Source organism: Solea solea, chromosome 16 (genome assembly GCF_958295425.1).
Source record: "Solea solea chromosome 16, fSolSol10.1, whole genome shotgun sequence".
In the NCBI taxonomy this organism is placed as follows: domain Eukaryota; kingdom Metazoa; phylum Chordata; class Actinopteri; order Pleuronectiformes; family Soleidae; genus Solea; species Solea solea.
In genome coordinates this window covers 13438456-13459353 of record NC_081149.1, presented here as the reverse complement: position 1 = coordinate 13459353, position 20898 = coordinate 13438456, and the positions used below count along the sequence as shown (strand labels likewise).

At 44.2% G+C, this 20898-nt stretch overlaps 1 protein-coding gene across 4 annotated transcripts in view; it reads left to right on the top strand.

Annotated features, from left to right (window-relative positions):
* The first annotated feature begins 9358 nt into the window (after positions 1-9358).
* The window catches only part of sdk2a (sidekick cell adhesion molecule 2a), an 83600-nt gene continuing 72060 nt past the window's right edge, over positions 9359-20898 (top strand). For all 4 annotated transcript variants that reach the window (XM_058654237.1, XM_058654235.1, XM_058654236.1 and 1 more), the window contains exon 1: positions 9359-9720. In XM_058654237.1, coding sequence (XP_058510220.1) covers positions 9564-9720 — 157 coding nt within the window. In that variant the 5' untranslated portion in view covers positions 9359-9563. The remainder of the gene's footprint in view (positions 9721-20898) is intronic.

The window sequence follows — 20898 nt, the reverse complement described above, 5'->3', positions numbered from 1 at the left end:
CAACCACACTTGGCATCCTTCCCATTCTATACGCTCCACTGTCAAATCAATGTTTCATATGATATAGTACGGTCGGATTCTTACAGCAGTTCAAAGGCTACAGCGTTTGTTTTGATGCCTGGGAACTGCTTATACACTGCACATCAGTGTTCAGGTCTCACCTTTGCAGAGGTCAGGGTAATTATGACTTTGGATACATGAACGAAGAGATGTACAATGTGCAAAAGAGAGCACAACCTTGTTTGTGGATTTATAGAAAAAGAAGCGGTGTCACTCAGCTTTATTCCCATAATTATTTCATATATTCTACATATTGTAACATCAGCTTTTATGCACACACAAATGGATTTGCTTTGGCTTGGAGCCACAAAGAATCATGTGGGTTTTGTGCAACAAAACGCAAACGCAAAGCAAATCAGCGCCTGATAAAGCCATCGCATTGAATATTGTAGAAGCTTTTGCACCAGATTACGAGAGGAGGCTGTGAATCAACAGGCCTGGTCACAGGGTCAACTTCTTTAAGCATACAACCTCTTTTTTAAAAAAACAAAAAAAAAGGGTCAGTCATTTTGCCTTGCAGGGGGAAATAGTGGAGAGGACATGGATGGTCGGCAGCACAGTGGGAACCTGCCCTTCTCACCTGGGTGTACAAGGCAAACCGAAATGGCTCGAAGATGAGACAGATGTGACAAAAAGCACAGACAGGTCTTGGCCACGGTGTGCATGCAGTCACATCAAGTCTGAGTGAATCACTGTGAGGTGACACACCACAGAGGACAGTGGGCGTTTTGCCTGGAGGCACATATCCACATCTAAACCAGAGTCAAAAATCTGACTCACAACTACGGCCTCAGCTCCAGACGGCTGGGGGCTCGCACATCACCTACCAGCTACAGCACGATAACCTGCGAGCGTCAACGCGTAGAATGTTACTCCCCGTTCCTGCCACAAGTCGTGACTGTCTTGGCATGGATATGGAGCTCCAGGAGCAGTTAGCTGGCATTCATCTACACTTTTTCACCATCTGACTATGACTGCAGCCAGAATGTGTTACTGCGGCTGATGGGAGTGCAGCTAAAGTGGTCTACGGGGAGAGCAAATATAGTCTCTTTAGAGAACAAACAGCAGCATATTTGTGCATGGTAATGTATGTGCAGAGTGACGTGTAATATCCAAAACGTAAAGAGACGTTTTTTTGGAAACAAGATTCTCTCACTAAATTGAGGCCAAATCTCTAATATTGTAGGTTTGGGAACTGTGTTTTTCTTCCACCTAAAAAAAAGTTTTATTTCAGTTTACAAGAGGTGCTCTGTGTCCTTTCAACATGATTTGAATCAGGAACAGGAAGGATAAGTCAATTAAGAAATGTCAGGTTCAGGAGGACTGTGCAGGGACAGTTTTTCTATTCGCTTTTTGCGTTTATAGTCATTTATAATTGGTGTAACTACACTTGACTCAAGCTAATTCTTACGTGGCCTTATCTTAATGACTTGACATGAGCTTTTCTTTTTTTTAAAGATATTTTTAATGAGTTGCTGTGTGCTACCTGCGTGTGTAATATTGGAAAAGGTAAAGATAAAGCTGTTTGTGATGTGTGTGTATCATAAAGGCTCGGCCATTTGGGGGCTCAATTGTCGACTAACGACACTGTCGAAGCCTGCGGGCATTCGTCCCGGAGGTTTAGAGGCTGACTGTATAGACTGATGGAGGCTGTTGCACCAACAAGAAATCACGTCTGCCTCGCCACTCTTTGTGCCCGAGGGGGAAAACATATGTGAACCTGGCTCTATTCAATCCAAGATTGTCATCAAAAAGACGACCAGAGGCCTTCTTAGTGGTTAATGTTTAATGGACTTAAAGGACATGCTTACCCGCTGGCACTGTATCAAATTTACGGAGCAGCCATATTCGGTGCCAGCATAAATGGGTTGACTCCGTACTCCTAATGACAAGAATGACCTCTATCGCGAGTGTGTGCGTGTCTGCTTCAGCTATCGCAGCTGTCCCCATTTCAAACGTGACACCCTGACGTCACAAGGCCACTAATTATGCTTTTGACATAATCACCGCACAAGAGCTGTGCGTGTGGGATTAGCCCGAGTGGCTTCTCTAATGAAAATGTTGTCTTGCTTTGTTAACCTTGTGCGACTCCGGCACTCAGGTGTTAAACAGAGGAGATTGTGCGTGGCAATAAGAATAAACCTTTCATCTAAAGAGCGCCATTAAATCTCATCAGCCATTGTTACTGGGTTATGGTTGGATGTACTTTATGGCCCACTTTATTGTTGCTTTATGAAAATCAATATGTCATTTTATGGTATATCTTACAAATGCCGTCAATAAACTGTTAACAGGTCATCTACTCTTTTGATGGCTGATTACATTAGAAGGAGTCATTCTTCAAGCCTCGTTTAAAGGACGGGTTTGTGTCACTTATGCTTTAATTGTCTCCATTGGGAATAATCTTCTAATAACAGTTGCAAGTCATCTGTGAGAAGCATCTGTCATTGCTTAGTGTAATCAGTCGTAAGGATGTCAAAGCCATATGCTGTAATATGTTTGTGTTGCGGTCTCAGCGGCAATTAACGTCAGTTACCCTGTGTGCTCTCACTCGCACTGTGCGGCTAACACCGAGCCATAAATGCATGTTTGGTCAAGATGAGCGACTCCATATTTGTCATTGCTGCTGAGATTGGGGCGATAATAAGAGAGGGAAGAGGGGGGCAGATTGTTTGCCCTCCTAATGTTGCGTACACCTTGTCTCGTGCTTCCCAGACAGCCCGTACGATGCCTGAGCCACACGGGAGAGCTCCAGCTCCAACACATTCATTTACATTACACTACAGCCCGAACTCGTGAAAACTACATTAATCATTCTGTCTCTGCTTAGCTACTTGTGCAATTCAATTGGCTTAAGTTTAGCCAGATATTATAGTATAATGGCATGCGTACAGTGCAATAACTCAAAACCATTGATCTGATTACAAGCATTCTGCCCCATAATTCACTGTGTTGCAAATGCAGTTAACATATGGAGAACAATCAGACAACAGATTTTTTTTTTTTTTAAACATTCAGCCCATTGTTTACATGCAGGGCAAAACTCTTCCCACTTTATGAAACTGAAGAGCCTATTATTATTATTATTATTCTTGTCCTTTTCCACACTGCAGCATTATCAGGCTGTAGTGAACACCAAAAAGGTGAATATTATCATCAACATGATAATATTTATGAAGATATTTCGCATTACCTTCAAAATAAAAGTGCTTGTTTTCATATGGAAAGAGATGAACACATTTATGATGCAAAGTGAATCTAGAGAGAGCCCATACAGTAGTGACTTATTATGACTTGATATTATGTGGTGGGCCGCATGACATTGATTGGGGTGCAACCTATGAGTTGGAGCCCTCTGCTTTACATAATGTTATTAAAAAACAAAAAGAAATGGTTCTTCTCTGATTAGATGTTGGGTTGAACAGGTGCAACAGTATCACACACACACACTGCAGACTCCAAGGGAGAATTTCACAAGCTAATACCACGAGAGACCCCTGGCTTCTGTATCTCTGTTCATCCCGCCTAATCTTTAGGGTGCCCGGGATATTTTATAATGCCATGATATACAGTACCACGGCAGGGTTTATGGGCTCAAGGATTTAGCAGCGTGATTTGATCAGGCAAAAGGCAGAGTCGAGAGCTATTGGGGGAAATTATTTTACACCGCATGTAAATAGCGGCTTTAATTATCTTCCAGCAGCCGAATATGAAGATGACAAAGATGACCTTTATCAGCCAGTGATCTAAAATTACCACGGATATTCTCTCTAATCTTTTCCCTTTCACATTTTAGCCTTTGTTTCCACTGATCCAAACAGTCTTGTGATTAATGAAATGCTTTTTTTTTTTCGTATGCACGGAATAATTATTGATCAGAGTGAATCCATTTAGCTAAAAAGAAATCCCATACCCCTACAGTGCAACGTGGTAAACATCGATCGCTTCAATCTTTCGCTAGCTCCAAATAACATGTAATGAAAACAGTGTTCTCTGTGTGCCGCAGGGCCACAGCTCCACTATCCACCATCAGCAAATGAGATGGAGCCAACTAAGTGAGAGTAAGGGCAGAGACACAACCAAAAAAAAACCACAAGCAGTGATCTGTACAAGCAGCAGTTTCTTTTGCAAGCTATTCCTTTTTTGTAACCAAGGACTTGGAGAGGAATAAGAGGACAAGAAATCACTGGGCAGAGGTCACGGGGGCGTAACACGGGATGGAGGAATAGTGGCAAATATGAAACAGGACACAGCAGTCACTGAACAAATGCCAACTTGTCGGGTAATTCCTGTGAAGAACTGGTGCTGATTTACTGTACTGTTCAGAGTATAGACTGCTGGTTGATCTGCAGTGGCCTCCAAATGAAATACACATGCATGAGTTGTTGGCCTATACCATTTCACACGCTAATGTTAGCGTACGGCGGACAGGAATCGCCACCGGCAAGGCACAGAATCAATCCCAATAATACTGCATCTTTCGGGCAGGTAGTGCCGTTCCTCTGACAACTTGAATGAAATGCACGCTTCGCGTCTCCAGTTTAGGGCATTCAATTTCCAGATGCTTCTTGGGGCGGAATTGTGCGGTGGAAGATCAATGCGAAATGAGTGGAAAAATTGCTAATGTTATTTAAATCAAAGTGAGACTGGAGGAGACCAATTATGTCATTGATTCGACGCAATATTCCTAAGTGAGATGTCCCCTGGGCAATAACTCTTTATTATCTTTATTTTTAATAATATTATTAATATTCCAAGACGTACACAGTCGTTTTTTAAACACCACAGAAACACGTACGTTGCCATTGTTTTGTGCAAGTCTAATTTGTTGCATGTCAAATCCTACATGAGCTTCTGTTGGCAACAACGACGACAACAAAAACACAAATTGGATGTCGGAGTATGGAGAGAACAGATCTGAGAGACAACATATACAGCGTGCTGCTACCCTCTGATGTCGCTGTGCGTCTTGCAGCAGCAGTTTGGTTGTGCGTTTTTTTTCACGTTTTAATTACCAGCTCGAGTTTACCACAGTTTCAGCGGAAGAGCTGCGAGATGATCGGTTGCTGGGGAGAAACATGAGTTTACTCCGTGAGGACTTCTGTACACGTGAAGCCGCTGTATTTACTGTATGGTTATGTGCCGCCTTAACACTTATAACAGAGCACTTTGTTGGAAACAATGACAGCAACATACTGTAAGCAGAGGAAATATCTACAGGAACAGAGAGATGTATTTTAAAATGGTAACTTTTGTGTTAAGATGCTTTTATTTTGTAGACCCTATGTCTCTCCCTATGTGCTAAATTGCTTGCATGTATAACTGAGGCAGCATACTCGAATAAAGCTATTTCAATCAAGGCATTTCAAATCAGGCAAGCTGATGGAAAGAGAACAGCTTTCAAAAGACCTTGGTGCATTTTCCATCCGCCAGAACAACACCGGTATTTATTTAATTGTGATGTGAGAGAGAGAGTTGTCATCGCAGTGCCACATGACTGGCAGTGACCCTGAGGAAATGCTGGAACATTCGGATGCCGAAGCTGCAAAGTGTAACTGTTCAATATCAATGAACGTCAGTTACCTTCAGGTCTTTACCAAATGGGCTCGCACAGCGCTGAATAACCCTGTCACCTCGGCACGCATCGCTCTCCGTGTTAATCAGAAGCAGTGTTTTGTTTGCACGTTGCCCGGCGACATTCCCGCACTGTGCACAGGAAGTGCTTTTTAGGTCAGGACAGATGGACAATTTGAAGAATCCATGTTTCAGATTCGGGCAGGTGTCTGGGCGTGGCTGCCGCGACTTCACGCTGAACACTGGCCAGAGAGTTCTGCTGCTAAACTTTCACACAATCTTTTATATCAACAGGCTCAGTAGTCATTCATTTGGGAGTAACACTTTTCAAAAAGACACAGTTTTATTCAGTATGTGTGTTTGCGTGGCCCTCGGTTCACGACCTGGTTGGAACAAGGGCTGTTCTGCATAGTTTGTGTGAGTGCGTGTACATGTACAATAACCCCCGTGTTTGTCTGTTTTATTATGTATATAACGCATTTTAAATCCCCTTTTTTTTATCCTGTCCACCGCACTGAAAATATCCTGGCTCCGCCCCTATTCTCCCGCTAAAAACGTGGACATACAGCAGTTTGACCAAATAAATGCTGACTGTACCTGAGTTAGAGTGGTGTGAGATCACCTCAGCAGTATGACATTTGGAGGCGTATAAAAGTGTTTTGGTCGTTTCCCAGAATTCCTCAGGGGGGCAACAGAACTTACACGCAGCAGCTTTCGGGGGGGGGGGGGGGGGGGATGAAATCAAAACAATTTTAGGACACAGACAGTAAAATGTGATCTACAAAATGGGTTCATGTTAATGACTCATGTTATTCCTACAGTGCAAAGAGCGTCCGTCTTGACAAGTCATTTTTATCACCACTTCAGCTTTCAAGACAATCAAGGAAATTACACTTGATTGCGGACGGTTCTCGAAACAAGCCGACGTCTTTTGTGCTTCGTGTAAAGGTATAAGACAAAAGTGGACTGAGGCGTCTGAAGTCCATTACACTTGTCAGGGTTTGCAGAAAGCGAGCTTTTAACAATGTAACCCACGTTTTTGTACAGATGTAGTTTTAAAAGTGTATTATTTTTTTTGTTCGAAACTTTCTTTGTTTGTCAGTCAATATCACCAAAATAATAATAATTGTTTTTTGTCGGCGTGAGGTGATGTAACTAAACAATTTCTTATTCACTTCAATCGATTCCGGGGGGCGACGGTAGCTCAGTGGTAGAACAAGTCGCCTTTCAACTGGAAGTTCCCAGCTCCACTACACGCCCCTGTGTCCTTGCACATAGAAGTGTGAGTGAATGGGTGAATGGCAAGGCAGCTCTGAGTGTTCATCAAGACTAGAAAAGCGCGATATGAATGCAGACGGAGCGGTTGCGATGTTAGTCAGTAAATGAGTCACAAACACGTGGTGAATAAAATCTATATGTACTGTATGAATGTCAGCTGCCCGCGATGCCGTATTGGCTTGACACCAGGCTGTGGTGCCCTCCAGCAACGGCTTGCAGCATCAGGCATCCTCCACTTCCTTTGCTGCAGAACGCTTATATAGACGGAGCCAGAGCACCTGCCCTTGTGCCTGAGCACAGTTCCCAGCAGCTTGCTAATGTCAACCTGCCTGATACGCACAGCGGGGCGGGTGCTCCAAGACAGCAGAAATTTTCCACTGCATGTGAATGAGCCTGGAGAGCAATCTCCTGGCCTAAGAGCCTCATAATCAGCACATCATTATCAGGAGGGGGTTGGTGCATGGGGTGGCAGTGGGCTGCGGAGAGAGGAAATAAAGGGAGGGAGCAGTGGATGACACCAAACGAGCCCCCGGCAGCAATGAGACATTATAAGACTCGGAGAAAAGGGAGGCTCATATTTGTAGAGCAAAGGGCAGGGGTGTAGATTCACGGTGGGACTACGGTATGCAAAGCACAGCGTAAACGCGGACCGCCGTGAGGTGGGCGTGTACCACCTCTGCTCAGGATTTACCTGGTTAATGGAATGTTTCATGTTAGTTTCGTCAATATTACTCACACACAGATTCTGGTGGCACATATACTGTATTTTTTTAAGGGAGGAATATTGTGACAGCTCTTTGAAGCTTACTTTGACCCGCATGTATTTTTCAGTGGGAGTTCAAAAGGAGAAGAGACAACAAAGCTTACATATCCCAGCCCGTATGTATCTTCCCTTTTTTTATTCATAAGTGTGGGCCATATTTGTGTGCACTGCTTATGCCTGCCTTTTATCCTCCTGCTACTGGTGATGGGGTGAGTGTTTAAGATATAGGTCCCAAACTCATGGCCTGTGGGCCACATGCGGCCCTCCGGTCAATTCCATGTGGCCCGCCACTTAATATCAAGTCATAATGAGTTATTTTGGTATGTTTTTTTTAATTAATAGATCCATTTTGCATCAAAAATACATTTATATTGTAAACTATTTGTCGTTCCATAGCGCTTTTATTTTGAAATTATGTGAAACATCATAAATCTTGATCAAATTGAGCCTGCCTTTTATCCTCCTCCTACTGGTGACAGAGGAAGCAGTCTGATATGATGTTGAAGACAGAGGTCCCAAACTCGTGGCCCTTGGGCCACATGCTGCCAATCAATTTCGTTTCATAAATACGTCTATATCGTAAACTATTTATCGTTCCATATCAAAGAAGCACTTTTATTTTGAAATGATGGGAAATATCATCATAAATATTATTATTTTGATGTCTTTTTCGCAACATGTTGGATTTTTTTCCCCCTTTGACCGCAGCCCCTACTGACCAAACCTTTGCCCTCAGGTCATTTGAGTTTAATACCCCTGGTGACTGTCTATCTGACACTCTTGGATCACTCATTCAAATTGATCAAGTATAAGCTTGCTCTGTATTTCCTTTTATTTTTTTTACGGTGTTGCTTTTTCTTGCTTTTAACCGCAACACACCAAGGTTGTTTTCTGGGGCCAGTGATGCACATATTTACAGATCAAGTGACTTTATCCTCAGCAGCAAAAACACACACAAAAAAACAGCACCTATTTTGAAACATTTGGCTGCGATCAGCTAATTGTGTCTTCCCCAGTTCTCGCGCGTCAGTCATCAATCACAGCTGTCCAAGTGGGTGTGTCCTACCACTTTCTGCCGCGCGGTGGCAATAGCGTACAGAGAGCACTTGAGCCTGGTTAATGCATGGTTCAGGTTGCGCGCACTGCCACAGTCTATAGGTGAGGATCAGTACATTTACAAAACTGCTCTGACGCATATAAATATACATATATATATATATATATACATATATATATACATACATACATATAGAGGGAGATGGAGAGAGAGAGACTACTGACGAATCAGGAGCACACCAGAGTGTCTTTCCAACCTGTGAGAAGAGTGTGTCAACACACACACACAACCACTCTGCTCTGATGGTAATGTAATGTAAATAAAGATAGTGGTAAGGAAATAGGAAACACAAATAACTGTCTTTGACCAGTGGACAGACACAGTGACACTACCGAATTCTGCTGTCATTTGGACATCATACAGTCACAATCTCTTTTATTTATTTATTTATTTATTTAGTTGTTTGTTTTTCTTTTTTCATTGTATAACATTCATCCCTCTGTGATGCACCCAGGGGCTTATTGGGGGGTGGGGGGGGGGCAGTAAGAAGATGATGTCAATATACGGTCTCGCGCACTTGACAGCCGAGCAAATTCAATTGGACTGACTCCGCCTTTCTCTCGCAAGACTTTTTTTTTTTTTTTTCCTCTGTCCACGGGCTTTTCTCACATAGTACCGCGCTCCTCCTGTCTGCGCGCCTGCTGCTCTCCGCTCCGCTTCCTCCACATTCCCCCTCCCTCATTCACTCACACAGCAGCGGTCTGACACACCGGGAACCAGCACCGGCACCAGTGGGGGACTCTTCCTGCGAGTGTGTGCCCGCCGAGCAACATGTCCCCAGCCCGGAGACGGGGAAAGCGCACCGGGTGCTCGACATCGGCGCCGCGGACCGTGGCTACAGCTGGAGGGAGTGGACAGGTCGCACAGGTGTGGGTCTCCTGTTGGATTCTGCTGTCGGCTACCTGTATTCTCAGCGCCCGGGCTCAAGGTAGGAGACAAAACTCAGTTTAAAAAACTGTTTTATTCACATTCACTGCTGCTGTTGTTGGAGGAGCGCACACAGAAAGAAAGTCTGTGATTGCAATGTATGTGAGGCAAAAGGAGAACCCAGCGTGTGCTCGTGTGTCTCATCCCTGAACAACATCGTGTGTTTTCACCTGCATCACATTCCACAGAGCAAGCACAGGGCGGCTCGCAGCCTCTTGTCTCCACACTCATCCCTCAGTGGAGGACCATCATCAGCCCACTGTGCTCAAATCTTTCACATTACTAAAACTAGAGCTTTTCCAAATTGCATGACATGTTTTGGAATAACAAGTGTTCAGCCATATGTCGTGATGAAGCACTTTTATGCTCACTTTTTCTCAGGGTTCACAACTGTGTTTTTGTTTTTTTTGTTCCTTTCGTGAAATCGGTGGAAAATCCTGTGGCATGGCTGAGAAACCTCAGAATTTACTGCCTGTAGTGAGCCGCCCCTCCTTTACTGAAGGCCACCTTAATAGCCACAGGCAGTCATTAAGTTGTATGAATATGGCACTGGCAAAGTGAAGCAGGGTCATTATTTAAAGGCTGTATTACATTTGCCTAATGTCTGCTGCTCTCTTTTGCTCTTAATCACCAGCTGTGGGAAAGTAATGTGGTACGGAATTAATAAATGAAAAACATTTACGTCTCATTTGTGTCCAGCACAGGCGTCCACAGCGATAAAGCCATGAAATATAATAATCACACAAAATAACTGTAGAATTGATGTGGCTCATCACCTGTCAGTCTGTCAGTGGGTGACCTCTACCTCTTGACCAGCACGGTGTAAATCTCTTGTCCCTCATAGGGAATGAGATAGACACCACGTCCTTGATGGATTCACAAGTCCAGCAATAGGAAATCTTCTTTGCCTTCATAATTCATAATAACAAAATTTTTGTCTTAGCAAGACTTAATGCCTTTTCGCATGGAATGGCATATAACTCTGTGCCTCAGAATTCAACCACAAGGTCATGATTTTTTAATGAACACTATTAAAGATGCATGTTTGTCTTACGAATGATCAAATCATTCACTTTTATAGGTCTTAAGGGGGGAGAGTCTCGTATTAGAAGTCGATTCATGTGAGAAGTGGCTCCTTTATGCACTCCCCATCTTATAATCACAATGCTCGGTGCACCAAAGTGCTAAAACCAGCATAATCCCTTTGCTTGTTTGTCTTCGAACAGGTCGCATTGCTCTAAAGTGCTCCCTGCCTTATCTGAAAAGAGTCTCAGGCGTCTCTTATTATGCAGGGCACACTTCCTTTAGCTGTTATTACCATCCTTTTCTCTAGCTAACATGCCTGAAGTCTGTGAGGAACTGTTGAGCCCTTCTAGGCTACTTCACACGGCTTTACCTTTCCTCCCTAAACAGACCTCTTTCTCATCCTTGCAGTTGGCATTCATGCCCCCTTGAATGTTCCCGGCTGCTCATTAGCATTTGTGAGAGATTCACCCCTCTGTCTGCCTGCTCGTTCAGTTGAGAAGAGCGTCCTCTATGGCGCACAGTCGCCGCTGTAGCTTCTCCAGCGAGCACGCAGTTGCAGGCTTCGCGTGGGATCCACTCGTCGCCCAGAGAGGTCGTATTCCTTCTGGAGAAGGAGGCCGTTCTCGTCCTCACGGGGCCTCCTTGTTTGTAAATGACTGACAGCCTGGCTGTGCCTGCGCATGAAGTTAGAAATGATGAAGTCGTTCCCCCGAGGATGTCATAAATTCGGCGATACACGGGCACATTAGGCCTCCAAGGAAACCAGAGGTGACATGCACTTGTTTTTCATCAAGTTCCTACTGAGGCTCCAGCTGTGTGTAATACTCAAGGCGGCTCTATTGCACAAGGGGATACCTGATAGAGTCCACAGGGGGACCTTTCTTCTGCTGCGGGCTACTCTAAAGAGAAGCTGCAGCTCATTTAGAGGCCATCATCAAAATATGAAATAAATAAATGTGCAGTTTTATCTTTCTTTACCTTACGGCTCCCTCTCCCCTCTCTCCTGAAAGCCCCTGCTACTGAACTCTATGTGTCTTGTGAGTGACTGTGCATCTTGTTGTGTGTGTGTGTGTGTGTGTGTGTGTGTTTGCTGACGCTCATGTTCCTGTCTGTTGAGCTTTAATCTAGGCAGCAGCATTGACATTCAGCCAACCGGCAGCTGCAATAATTTTCTGGACGTACGTTATTATGCGGCCTGACAGCTGTCAGCCATTTTCCAAATCTTTAAATCTTACGATAATCCACCGTGCTTATGAAAAAAGCATTTGTTTAAAACATCCCGAAATCTGCATGTGATTAAAACTCTCCGCTCTAATGCAAGCGCCGGATCATAATTCATCCACAGTGCATGCGAGACACACACACACACACAAACACGGGCGCACGCAAAACACAGCCACGGAAAAAGATAGAAAAATCAATGGGTACAAGATTACACATCTCCATCAAGAGAAATATAATACAGTTTTAATAGAATCAAAGGCGTCTTCTTTGTGCCAACAAAGACTGATGACGAATCCATTGGTGCACGCCCACGCGTACAACACTCCATCACAAATAATAGAAGGCTTATCCTGCCTGTAACTCCACAAAAGTAGAGCCACATACTGACAGTGCTGCTACACTGGCCTCAGGCATCTTGATTTTAGACACCGTACTAAATCCTGATCCCTATGTGTTGAAATAATACTAATTGTTTGCCTAAACTTAACCACTTTGATGTTACAAGTATCATACGAGGCAGTGGGAACGCTGTAACTTCACAGCTATAGCATGATTACAGACGGCGGATATTCATGACATATGCCCTGTAGTCCCCTGTTTGGTGAATTGTAGTCAATTAAACATGTTTACTCCTCCAGAGAGCTAACAGATGTCCGCTCAAAAATTTGGACCGACCGCTTGTTTCCTCTCTGCATCATGCCCAGAATGACCAGCTCGTGGCTCGCACAGCCTCAGGTGAAACGTGGTGGCAGGCCCGACTTCCTAATCAGACTCCTCGCGCGTCTTCGCCGCCCGCGTCCCATGTCTGGCTGCTTGACTGCCTTTTCTTTGCCTGCCAAACGACGTCTTCGCATGTTTATTCATTTGGCCACAGGACGCTGCATTCACCAAGATGGAACACGTCACAACGGAATTGGGGGGAGAGAAAAAAAAAAAAAAAAAAACAGAAAAACAAAAACAGAGATTATTGCCAGTAAGAGTGGATGTGTTTTGTTCAAAAAAACATGTTTAGGTTGACAAATGATTGTGATCCACTTAATAGTTGAGCATCAAACTGCTGCTGCGATATCAATTTTTCTTTGCTTCAGGAGGCCTTTAATTGGCTCAGTCGAGCGGCAAAGCTGTGTTTATGGTTCATAATGGAAACGTAATGAAATTAACTTGTACCACAGTGTTTTGGCACACACCCCTTGCCCAGTAATTGGCATTTGCCCATGGGGCTATGGTAATGGCTATGCATGGGACACAGAATCCTATCTCCCACCATGTGTCTGTCAAGTTGCCATGTTTGGCCAGCTGACTGAAATTGTTTCTGACCGTGCCGCACTTCTCTGTGCTGCATCGCTAAATGCCTGATGATGAACGTTATAATGCAAATTCTTTTACCTCACAGAATCAAGATCCGCAGACACGTCTCTGTGCACCGCTGTCACGTCGGGAACGGAAAAAGAAAACGGTTTGGGGAAAACTACAGGCCACTCAAATTAGATTTTTCAATAATAGCAGCGTTGACTACGGAGACAAGTCCCTCTTTTGGGGCCAATTTTAATCACACAGCTGAGAGAGGTTTAGATTCTGTGTCTCCTTGTTTACTGATGAGACGGAGGGGAGAATAACTGCAGGGGGAAGCAGACGAATTCTTCACATATTAATTCTCCTAAAAGTCTAATCAATCTGACACATGACTGGGAGGCACCTCTTCAGCTATCAAGAACACAAAGAAATGTCTCGGAACAGGCCCTGAGCTGGGACACAGTCTGAAAGAGGAAACAACCTTGGATTTGGGCAGTGCAGATGCAAAGTGGCACTGTTTGTTTAATTTGTCTGATATCGCTCTGACCAGGGAGTAGCAATGTTGCACACACTGCTTTATCCAAGTTCCATTCAATGGCGCCATTTGAAAAGCCTTCACTATTGTGTCGTCATCTTATCCAGGGAGGAGAAGGATTGTGCTAAAGCAGTATTCTTGGACTATACATCTGCCTTCAAGCCCTTGAGCTGTTCCATGTAAACATTTAAACACCAACAAAGGCACCTCACGGAAAAACTGTGGCGAGATGCTTTTTTTTTACAGCGTAATGTGTGCACTGAATCTCTGCTCTCATTCAGCTTGCCCCTCCTGGGGACTGGCGAGTATACTCCTATGCTGTGAATAAATGGCAAAAGGGGCAAAAAAACAGCATGCCGAAAACAGTTGGTGGAACCAATCAATTCTTCTTTGTGCATTTCCCCCCGAATAATTTCACGTCTTGACCTTCCAGCCCATTATTATGCTGACCTTAAACCAGCAGCGCTACACTTGCCGCTGCCCTGCACCACCTGCACCTGCATTCCTTGCATTGAGCGGTGGCGTCAATAGAGCTGCAAAAATATCTGTTTCACAGATAAAAGGGATAGTAAAATACAAAAAAAACACAGATATGAAGCAGCAAAACAGAAATGTGCTTCTCTGGGCTTCTATTTCTTTGCTGCCTGCTCGTACCTTGCCGTTTGCTTTTTTGTATCGGCACCGTGCATTGAATCAGGGGTCAGCAGGTTGGCCGAGCAGAGAAACTGATGCTGTGGCACACTTCCTGTCCACTGGCAGGGTCATCTCTGGAAAGATGCTCTCCATCTGCAGAGCCGAGGTTAGTGCTCTGCTCAGGCAACGCTTGGCAGAAGGCCTAACAGTCCCACTAGGGGGCCTGGCAAAATGCTTCAAAGCTGAATCTCAGTGCCTTGGGCTCACTATTGATCAGGGCCAGAACTGATTCTCTGTCTTTATTGTTTCCGCTTTTGGCCACATGTGATCCCATATCATCATTTGATATCATCTTTTGTTTTCGCCTCACCTGCCTTATCCCTCTTTTGCCAAGATAAGCAACACCCTGGTCACGTTTTGACAGTGCTCCTCCCTCACTGTAAACAAAGGGCTTGAAAATCCTGACCGCAAGGGATGTCAGCGTGCGTCCAAAACATTCAGCGGCGATAAGTCTTTAGAAAATCCCACCTTGAATGTCTTTTTGTGCTCGTTGATAAGGACTTTCTCTCGGGTAGGAATGGCGGAGGAGAGCTGTGGGGATCGGGCGGCGCACAATGTAATGTACACATATCTTTGATCGCTGTCCTTGCCTCTGACATCGACTGGCTGTCAGCTCAGACGTGTGACAGTGATCGGGGCTGACAGCAGAACTGAAGGCTCCTGCTCGATGGCTCATGTCACATCTGGAATCCCTTTCCTTGGCCCCTCAGCTCAAGTCATGAAAGTGCTTCAGGTGCGAGAACCAAAAGCATATGGCAGGATTCAACCTTGGACGGAAATCCAAATAAAAGCCCATGTCCAACAATGAAAGAGAGACTGCTTCCAACTGCAAAGCCAAACATTTGGAGGATCATGTAGTAATAAATCAATATTGAGTTTGACCTTGTCATATTTATCCATCAATGAAGGCTTCTCTATCTTAGTTTGGAGGAAGTCACGTGGAGCCGTGTTGAGCACATAACTTGTGCCTTTGGTTGACTCTGCACAGTGAAATATTTCTTATAAAAAATTTAGATCTGTTCAACCCCAGCAAACAATGGAAAGCGGGGATAGCAGCAGTCTCCATATTATCCCAGGACGTGGCACTTTTCAGAGACATTATGGGATAACAACACTGTTACGTACTTCAGATGCACTGTTTGAACTTCCAGTTGGCTCTAATTCACCGACCAATCAATCAGCCTGTATTTGAATAGGCACTTTAAAAAAAACAAAAAACAAAAACCCCACAAACAATACAACTCAAAGTTCTGAATAAAAGCAATAAAACACTGCTCCGTGCACAGAGGAAAACAATAATAACAAGGACTGAGGAAGCACAATTGTCAATCTCATAAATTTACAATGAGGAAACGCCAAACAAAGACAAACAGAGATAAAGATAAAACAATATAATACCGAAAGAGATGAGAAAATAATACGAGATCAAGGGTTAAGATGCGATTATGGAATATTAAAAGTCAAGATACACGTATGCAATATTTATACATTTTAATTATTTGGAAAGATTGCCGCCACTAGTATTTGACCACAATGTCCCGGATCGTAACATTTGAATTTTATGCCAAGTAAATAATTAATGAGCACTATTAAATGTCCCATGTACAATGAACAAAGGCTCCAGGAACACAGGGGTGGTCTGGGAGCGAGACAGCTTGAATGATACAAATTATGTAAGCCTACAGTACATACAAAAATCAATACAGCCTAGCAGCTCCTATTGAAATCAACAAATTGAAAAACTTGTGGTATTCACTCTGCTTCTACATTCTTGCAGGATTAATAGGACCGGGCCCATGGAGAGCCAGTGTTTGACAATGAAGCATGAATCCGCCAATACTTAAATCAAGTCAGCCATGTGTTTCTGCCCGGAATGATTTAGGATCAGTTTAGGAGAGCTCCTCAGAGGTTAAGCGGGAAGTCTGCGGTGCACTGCACCTCTGAGAGTAACCAATACTGACAAGGATAAAAGAGATCCTGTGCCGATGCGTTTGCCTGTTTATGTTAATTTCCAAAGCCGCTTGACAGGGAAACCTAATAAAAGGGCCTTTATTGCTGTAATGCATGTTAGCGGATTCACAAACATGTGCACAAGTGGCGTGTCTTCTTATAAGTTGCGTCCGGGAAAGACGGACACACACACACACACACACACACGTATGCAGATTGTTTCATTACCGCAAAAATGGAGCTCTCTCGCTCAAAAGACCTAACCCGCGTTTGAATGCTGCTTTCGGCACAACTAATGAAAGTGGGGCACTGCCGTGGCGTCTCATGTGAATAGACAAAATCAGGACCATTTTTATTCAGAGGGAAGCTTCATATTTGGATGGCCCTCTGTGCAAAATGCTTTCCAATTTAACCTGTTTCCCCGCCATGCCGCAGCCGCTGCCAACTGCGGCGATGTGGCGGACGGAGGGGGGAATAGAGCGAGAAGTGAGCGCCGCTGTGGGTGCGAGGATGGCAATGGGTGCGGGGTGTGGTAGTGGCTCAGTGGGGCATTGATGAAAGAAAGAAAGGAGAGCGCTGCATTAGTGGGGTAGAGATTGCTGTAGTGTACAGTGGCACAAATCCTAAATTCTGAGCAGATCCGATGGTAGCCAGGAAACAGCTGACAGTAAAATGGGGGGGGGGGATCAAAAGGATTAGTGTGCCCAGTTTAAGCCCAAACAGTAACCCTTCCAATTCTCCCACTGCCAGCCTTTTTTATACCTACACCCCTTTATTTCACTGCTGTGCTGTTAGACACCACCCATCTCCGGTTATCCCTCGCTCACATCTAATTGTTTCGTTTGGAAATTGTCATTCATCATCTTCCATTTTTTTTTACTGGAAAGCTTTGAATGAGGTCACTTCCTTAAAAGAGAAGCTGGCTGAACACACACGCGCACACACACGTGTGTGTGTGTGCTCTGGCTCCACAAAAAGTACAATGCCTACACACAAAAATAATCCAGACCAAACAAAGACGTTTTATCTGATGAAAAAGGATGCACATGTCAGACTCAATCAGTGCCGCCGTCTGTGATCTGAGTGAGATTCCCTGTCAGTGGGGCTTGAGACGCAGCCTGTTTAATTCTGCAGGGGGCTGCCATGTCCCACAAGCCTCGGTCAATGTCTCTTCTTGTTTCAGAGGCCGACAGATGCACCTTAACTCACAAGCCCAAGCGTCCCCTGTTGGGGACAAGCACTGTACTGCGTCAGGACTTCTGACAACGCAGGGCCGCGACGTCTCCACCGCTGCCGATGCACTGGATATGTGAACACACTCTAGACGGACACATAGCTTTTTCCCAAGAGAGCCGAGCCAAATCGGATCTGCATCACAACCGAGGAACATATGACGGCTCCAAACTGATTTGTGACGCTTGACTAAGGCGATGGCATGACGGCAGCAAGCCATCAAGGCAGGGGCGGCTCTCGCATGTGGAACCCACGACGGCGGCGGCAGTAGCTTTGGCTGTTGCAGAGGACTTGGGGAAAACCGTTTCAGTGTCTTTGTCTTCAGAACTTTCACATACTTGCTGCTCAGGCTATTTTAATTTGCATGTGAGGGGCTTTCAAATAGTAATTTTCTTTCTATGTTCTGTGTGAAGTGTTTGAGTGCATATCTTATAGCGGTGCCAGACATGGTCTGCGCCTCAGGGGACAGCAGAAATGGGAGAGTTGGTGGGATTACATCAGTTCAATGAAGTTCCTCCGGCTGAGGTTAATTTAATGAAATTCAATTAAAAACAATTTTTTTTTTTTTCAATTGCTGTAATGACCCAAGGGGTTGCCGTCATTAAATTATGGAGTACGGATTGTGAGGGGGGGAAAAAAAAATCACCAATCATTTTTTTTTTTTTTTCTTCTTATGCTTATCCACCACTGTCTTTCAAATGTTTCCCAGTGAATAAAGTGTGACTGTGGCACAGTTACTGTGGAATTTTTGAGGGAAAGGTACCGAGACCTACAGTAACAGGTGCCCCTCTTAGCTGTAGACAATACATGTAATCATCTCACCACCACAGCAAACGTGCTCTTTTCTCTTCTTTCGCAGGGGTTTGTTCCTGATGCTCAAATTGTGGGTTGGAGTGGACATAACGTTCATTTTGCCATTCTCGCCATCCCAGCAATGGCGAGAAACAGAATAGGAGACGACAGAGAAGGAGAGAGAGAGAGAGAGAGCGTGTGGTGTACCAGGCCTCTTACAAACACAGACTGCCGAGCTGACACATGCAAACTCAAAGGGTGGTGGTGTTTAAAAGCTTTAATCACACCACTGCTCGGAGCCCGTTGCACTCTGCATCATTGAAAGCTTGTTTTATTAATGTTGTCCAGAGTGAAGTATGGAGGGATGGAGGGGTTGGGGGGGAAGGGGGGGGGGGGGGTTGCATTGTGCTCTTGATTTAAAACTGGGTGGGGTGGAGCAGAAACAATGGCCATGAAAAAAACATGGCAAGTCAGTGAAAGGCAGCCCACTTCCATTACTTTGGCAGGCACAATGCCCAAAATGGTGCATGAAAGAGTGGACGCACATGGCAGAGAGAATCAGTCACATATAATGGGCCTCAGCCATTGAAGGGAAGCTGCAGACACTATTTTTACACACTTTTTAAGAAGCAAATATCAAAATATTGTATTTTTTTTGTTTGGAAATACACTTGTTCTTTGCGCTCCCTGGTTTTTGTGTTTACGATTCTGACCATGGCCAGCCTTAGGTAGCTGCCTGCTGATTGGCTACTGAGTTTTGGAGTGACAGCCCATTGGACCGCAAGTAGTCACGAGCTTGGAGTCGCTGTTTGCCTGTCCCCAAGTTTTCCCAGACAAAATAATTATACTACTAATAATATAATAATAAGTATCTAACGTTTATAATCTGACAAAGGTTAGATACTCACAATTAGAAGTTCCAGACGCACAGCGACTCCAAGCCCAAGTGTCCATAGAATTGTGCAGTTGCAGAAGTTGTAAGAGAGTTGTTAAGTCGGTCCTGGATGTCAGACATATATATATATATATATATATATATATATATATATATAAAAAAGACTTGACTCTGTAGGATTACTTTATCATATGCTTCATGTGACACATACGAGCCAATCAAGGCAGCGCGTGCTGTCTTCAAGCGAGCGGTCGAAGTTAAGTCTCGTGTGAGTCAGCTGCCTAATTGCTCTCATTAGCAGCCGACGTTCACACCAGTTATTCTGCACAATTAACCGCCTGCCACCAAGATGTTATGAGGCGGAATATTGTAGCGGGTCAAGGGACAAAAAAGGCTGTAATTAATTCTCCCTTAAATGAATGATTTTTTTTTTTTTTTTTTAGGTACAATGGCATTTCTTTTCAGATTCCCCAAGGGGAGATCTACTGATGAGTGTTTTTCTTTGTGTGTTGTGGAAATGAGGGAGTGCACACAGTTGATGAAAATCAGGAGCCATTGTTGTTTGACAGTAGGCACCTTTTCAGTGATTGCCTGTGTTATTAATTTGTGAGATGAGAGGAGGCGGCGGCCTCCTCCAGCCTCTGATGGTTACGCGCCGCATTGAAGAACTGCTGCTATGAATGACACTCAGGACTAATGAATATGAATACATTTATAAAAATAGGCACAGGCTCCCCTCTCGCCGCAAATTGGGAGTGACAGTCACATTGGCTGGGCATGGTTGATGAGAGAGGGAGCTGCTGCCCCTGGAGATGGAGGATGTTGCAGGGATCAGACAAACAACCCACACACACACACACACACACGGGGTCTCCAGTACTTGAGACTGACAATCTTGTCATCTTATGATAGTGTTTACCCACTGGACACAAGCAGTCTGATACATTAGCATCTGTGCGTACTTCACTGGTGTGCTCCTGAAATAATCATAGATCCATCACTGGGCTAATTGCTCCATTTGTGCGAGAAACAGTGAAAGGATCATTTATTACATGTGTGAAATATTCAGCAGGTGGGTGGCTTGAAAGATGATTTCTCTTACTTTACTTTGAAATACACCGACTGCTTATTTTTGCCGCGGTGTACAATGTGCGTGTGCACTTGCACTTGTTTCCTGTGGAATTCTGTTAATTATTGTCATTAACGGGCAATTCATTACTTTCAGACTGATTCTGGGGATGTGCCCATAAGTCCGTTTTTGTTCGCCGCTGTTTGTAGTTGCATTTAAGCCCATTAATTACCTCCCATGCATTAATAATAAACCATAAAGGCATTTGTTCACATCCAGTATACAAGGTCCAATGCTTTTAGCTCAGTTGTTTATTTAATTGATTCATTTTTGACGCCCCTGATTATTAAGAAAAAACAAAACACTGGCGGCAGCAGTGACTTTGTTCTGTTTTATTGCTTTTGACTTCCTATTTACAGTATATGTAATTATTCTTGACAATTTTAATACACACGCGGTCCATCTCAGA